The sequence below is a fragment of the Elephas maximus genome, chromosome 10, assembly GCF_024166365.1.
Source record: "Elephas maximus indicus isolate mEleMax1 chromosome 10, mEleMax1 primary haplotype, whole genome shotgun sequence".
Lineage (NCBI taxonomy): Eukaryota > Metazoa > Chordata > Mammalia > Proboscidea > Elephantidae > Elephas > Elephas maximus.
In genome coordinates this window covers 27,421,215-27,426,858 of record NC_064828.1, presented here as the reverse complement: position 1 = coordinate 27,426,858, position 5,644 = coordinate 27,421,215, and the positions used below count along the sequence as shown (strand labels likewise).

Genomic DNA, 5,644 nt, shown 5'->3' with positions numbered 1-5,644 from the left:
GGCAGTCTGCTTCTGTAAAGCTTACAGCCTTGGAAACCTTGTGGAACAGTTCAAGTCTGTCCTATAGGGTTGCTCTTAGTCAGAATCGACTCAACTGACAGCAATGTTTTTTTTTTTTTTTTGTATTTTAGTACGTATGTTAAGATGGATGCCAGAGGAATCTAAGTAAACTTGTGAGGAGATTCTGAATTGTGATTATATCCATTTTATTAACAAAGGGACTTTTAGCTTCAGATTAAAAAAATTAATGCTATAATTAAATGTTTTAATATAATGCATTTATAAAAATTCAAAAGAAGCAAAAGGAATTTTGAGTACTCATTATCCTGAAAAAGTCTGGTTGAAATGGGTGCAATCTAAATGGACTAAAACAGATATGCTAACCTTTAATATCGCCTGATTTTAAAATTCTGTCATATCATGTTCACGCCATTAGAATGTTTCAGATCTGGGATACATTATTTAGTTCCCAGTAGAAACCCTACAAAACTATGATTTCATGTTACATTCTTAAATTTTTTAAAGGGCCAATGTAAAGCAGGTTCATATGAAGGGAGTTTCTCCATCTTTTGTGGAATTGCTCATGAAGAATTACATTCAATCTCCCTAAAAAAGGTTTATATAATATCTTCCTCTTAGTGATGTAAGTGAAGCACCAATTTACTTCTCATGATAAACTGCTAATGGAAGCTATATATTCCATCCTACTTCATCTGGAAGCTCACAGCTACATTTTTTAATGGCATGTTGAATTTATCAATAATACATGTATAATTGTGGAGTAATTCCATCCCCCAAAAAATATTGCGTAAATTTTATGCTCTGGTCCTTGTTCAGAAGTCCTAAAAAATATCTTTTTCATTCCAAATCATTATAAAATCCTTTAAGAAAGAGTTTATAAATAATGAATCCACAAATACATTAGATCAGTGACTTTTTAGTCTCAAACCCAATTGATTCAAAACACACATACAAGAAGACCAATAAAAAAAAAATTGTGGGATTGGGAGAATTGCATAAAACCTACTTTAATTTATTTATGTCTCTTTATATTGATTGAATTAGTGAAATAAATTAAGTGAGATGGAATACTGAATTAAATGAAATGAAAAACTGTGTTGATGTTGTATAAATATGGTCTGAATGAATGAGTGTGTGAGTGAATAAGTGAGTAAAGAAGGAGAAGACAGCCTGATCACTGTCAGAAGTAGTCCTGGAAGAAATTGAGATTGTCAATTCCAAAGCAAGGATTATAGGGATGGCTGTACAACTCAATTAATTTACTAAAAATCACTGAATTCTACAATTTGAATATACGTATATTTTATGGTAAGTAAATTACAGCTTAATAAAGTGTTTAAAACAACAACAAAAAAGTAACATTCCAAGGAGACTTAACATGGGAGAAACCTCAACTGTATTGCCCTTTAGGAAGCACTATCTTGAGCTAAACTTTAACTGGAAACTAAAACATGGTTATTCTGAATAAGTTCTTCCTTATGATCAATTTAATCGTATGTATCGTTATTACAACAAATTATATCATTAATTTTTTTTGAAAAAAAGCTTTTTTATCTTTAATTTATGAAAGTAAAAGCATGTATCAATAAAAAACTTATGAAAAAATATATTAATAATATTATACTCTATGTCCTTGTGAGGCTGGTATCAGTTTACACTCTTCTTTCTCTCTTTCCCTCCCTCTCTCTCTCTATATATGGGATTTGCAGATTGCAGCCCACATTTCCAGTCTTTGAAATATTCTGTAAGTGAATTCTTTCAAATTTGTATCATCTGTAAATTTGCTAATCATGTCTTTACCCAAGTTGTTGATGAATATTTTTGAACAGAACTAGGTTGAAGGAAGAGTCCTGTGGTCTACAGTTAGAAACTGTCCTTGTTATGGTATTGATTAACTCTTTAGGTTAAACTTTATCTAACTGTACTATTATTTAGGTTAAATTTTCCTCAAAGATATTATGGGTGAGTATGACAAATACCACTGTATAATTCACATATAATAATGACACTCCCATACAGTTACTAAACAGACCTAATTTGGACCAATGGTATGGAAGCTGTCCTGTATTTATGCATCACTCCAACTGGTTTTATGTCCAGAACATGCTTTTTAAGCTTACAGGAGTACTTTGTCCTTTAACTTTGTCAACAGGGAAAGAAATTTACTGCAGCTATAGTATTATTATATTGGCTTCAGGAGAGACACATATGTTGATTGGTGTTTAGATACGTAGATGTAGCCACCCACCAAAATGCCTTCGTTGATTTTGTTTTGTACTTGTGTGGGTAAATGGAGAAGGATGACAGGGAGAGAGGCTTGATATCTACATGTAAATTGCTTTGTGTGAAAACATTTTTTTAACCTTTAATTTCAATTCCCAGGTCTGATGCTTAAAAGTATATACCCAATGGCAATGATATTGACACAGATGGGGAGAACATACCTCTCAGAGAATCTTCACAACCTCAAAAATGCTAAAGATTTTTAGTTCACGCTCAGCACTTGATTGATTGCACCCCTCCCCATGGACAGTGGCCATTGTTGGGAGAAAAAGAAAATGTTCCTACAACTCTTTCCCATGCTGGAGTCTCACAGAAGTCCAAATACCCCTATGGAAACACTGAAGTCTGAAAAAGGCAAATGTATGTGTATGGGTGTGGATTGTTTCTAATCTTCTATGTAATGTATCATTTGTATCTCTTACAAATTAAGAGTTACATTTGGATAATACTTAGTTGATCACTTTGTATGTGTCTGGTAGTTAGCAGGCATTTTCACTTACACCTCTTTACTATAGATTCAAAACTGAATCTGAGACCTGAGACAATGGACCTACAGAATTATTCGTTCGTGTCAGAATTTGTGTTGCATGGACTCTGCACTTCACGACAGCTCCAATTTTTTTTCTTTATATTCTTCTCTGGGCTGTATGTGGCCATTGTACTAGGTAACCTCTTTATCGTGGCTACTGTCATTTCTAACCCCCACTTGCATTCTTCCCCCATGTACTTCCTGCTGGGGAACCTATCTTTTCTGGACATGTGGCTGGCCTCTTTTGCCACTCCCAAGATGATCAGGGACTTTCTTAGTGACCGAAAGCTCATCTCCTTTGGGGGATGTATGGCTCAGATCTTCTTCTTGCACTTTATTGGTGGTGCTGAGATGGTGTTGCTAGTTTCTATGGCCTATGACAGGTACGTGGCTATATGCAAACCATTGCATTACATGACCTTGATGAGCCGGCAGACTTGCATTGGACTGGTGTTGGTTTCATGGGCCGTTGGGTTTGTCCACTCCATCAGTCAGGTAGCCTTTACTGTGAATTTACCTTACTGTGGCCCCAATGTAGTGGACAGCTTCTTCTGTGACCTACCTCTAGTGATCAAGCTTGCCTGCATGGACAGTTATGTCTTGGGGGTACTTATGATCTCAGACAGTGGGTTGCTTTCCATGAGCTGTTTTCTGCTCTTAATGATTTCCTACACCATTATCCTCATCACTGTTCGACAGCGTGCAGCTGGAGGGGTATCTAAAGCACTGTCTACTTGCTCTGCACACATCATGGTGGTCACGTTCTTTTTTGGACCCTGCATTTTCATTTATCTGTGGCCTTTCAGTAGCTTCTCTGTGGATAAGCTCCTGTCTGTGTTTACACCATTTTCACCCCACTCTTGAACCCGCTTATCTACACATTGAGAAATGAAGAGATGAAAACAGCTATGAAGAAACTGAGGAACCGACATGTGACTTTTCACTGAATTCCAGCTTTCCGTAGAGTTACATATTCTTAGGCAGGGGAATATTTTTTTAATATGAATCTTTTTGATGATTTTATTCTTACATTATATTGATATAATTTGTAATGTATTTTATTATGAAGAAACAGTTGTTGATGTCAAGACAATTATATGTGTGTGTGTAGGTATATAAATGTGTGTCTACGTGTGTATGTGTGTGTCAACATACATACATACATGTACAGATGTATATATTAAAAAATGTAGGTGCTGTCAAGCCAATTCCAACTCATGGAGACCTCATATGTGTCAGAGTAGAACTGTGCTCCATGGGGCTTTCTAAGGTTGAGTTTTTGGAAGTAGATAGCCAGGCTTTTCCTCCAAAGTGCCTCTGGGTGGACCCAAATCTCCAACTCTTTGGTTAGCAGCTGAGAATACTAACCATTTTCCCCAACCAGGGACTCCTGTATGTATGCAGATATACATATATATATGCATATATAGAGAGAGAGAGAACCCTGGGGGCACAATGGATAAGTACTCAATTCAAACTCACCAACTGCTCCACAAGAGAAAGAAACAGATAACCTGCTCCCATAAAGATTACAGCCTCAGAAACCCTATGGAGAAGTTCTATGGCATAATAACAATACAAACACACACACACACACACTAACCCACACATACACTTTGGAATATATTTTGCAATTTCCTTTTTTAACCAGATTTATCTTAATAGTTCATTTTGTTTTAGTTACATAAAAATGAATTTTCATTTCCTAAGCACAATTCAACCAGCAAGGGGGAAGTATTCAAGACATAAAACATGTGGCACAGGAAAGCTTACCTGGTATTAAATAAGGCCAAAAAAAAAAAAAAAAACTTGCTGTCAATTCTGACTCATAGCGACCCTATAGGTCAGAGTATAGCTGACATTTGTTAAATAATGCCCTATAAATCTTTGGCCTGATTTTGGAGGTTTGAGGGGAGAGGAAAAAAAAAAAAAAATGCCATTTCAACATTTTATTTACTTAAGAAGTACACTTTTCCTTGTGAATATGTATGATGCTTAATTTTTCTATTTCAAAAATGAATGCATGCCAGTGATACTTGGTTACAGAAATTACATTACATGTGAGAAAATCCATATTCTATGGTTAAATACACTATGATGTAAACATAAATTTTATTATTACCAATTAATGTGCCTTAGATTGTTTAATTAGTAAATACCCCAAACAGATTTTAAATAAACACTATATCTCTTTACTGAGTTGATTCTTTCCTTTGATAATAAGAGGAGTGCATTTGACGCTACAAAATCAGATATTATGGTGAGTTATAAATGTTTCTAGACCCCAAAAACACAAACAAGCAAGAGTCAACTTTATACTGACCAAACTAATGTTCAGAGAACTCAAGCAATTTTATAGTAGGTTGACTCTGAAACATCAAAGGGGAGGATTGGTTAATGAATGACTGACTCAATTAGTTGAGTAACTGAATGGACCTTCTAATAATTCTTTTTTTGAACATTTTATTCTGATTTAGGTGAAAGTTTACACAGCAAAGTAGCTCTCCATTCAATAATTCATGCACAAATTGGTCCATAACAAGGGTTCCAGTTCCTACAATGTGTCAGCACTCTCCCACATTTCCTCTTTGGGTTCCCCATTTCCATTCATCCGATTTCCCTACCCCCTTTTTTTTTTTATTTTTCTGCCTTCTCATCTTTGTATTTGGGCAAATGTTGCCCACTTGGCCTCATATAGTTGATTGTTCCAAGGAGTGCATTCCTCACTGGTGTTATTGTTTATTTTTTATTATTATTATTGTTTGGTTGAAAGGTGATCTCTCGGAGGGGCTTCAGTTCCAAGTTAGATGG

General features: G+C 35.4%; 1 protein-coding gene across 1 annotated transcript; it reads left to right on the top strand.

The window, feature by feature from the left end:
* The first annotated feature begins 2,848 nt into the window (after positions 1-2,848).
* Positions 2,849-3,780, top strand: LOC126084016 (olfactory receptor 4K14-like). The gene is given in 2 exon segments (XM_049898156.1): positions 2,849-3,668; positions 3,671-3,780. Coding segments are annotated over 2 exon segments (930 nt in total).
* The last annotated feature ends 1,864 nt before the right edge of the window (positions 3,781-5,644 follow it).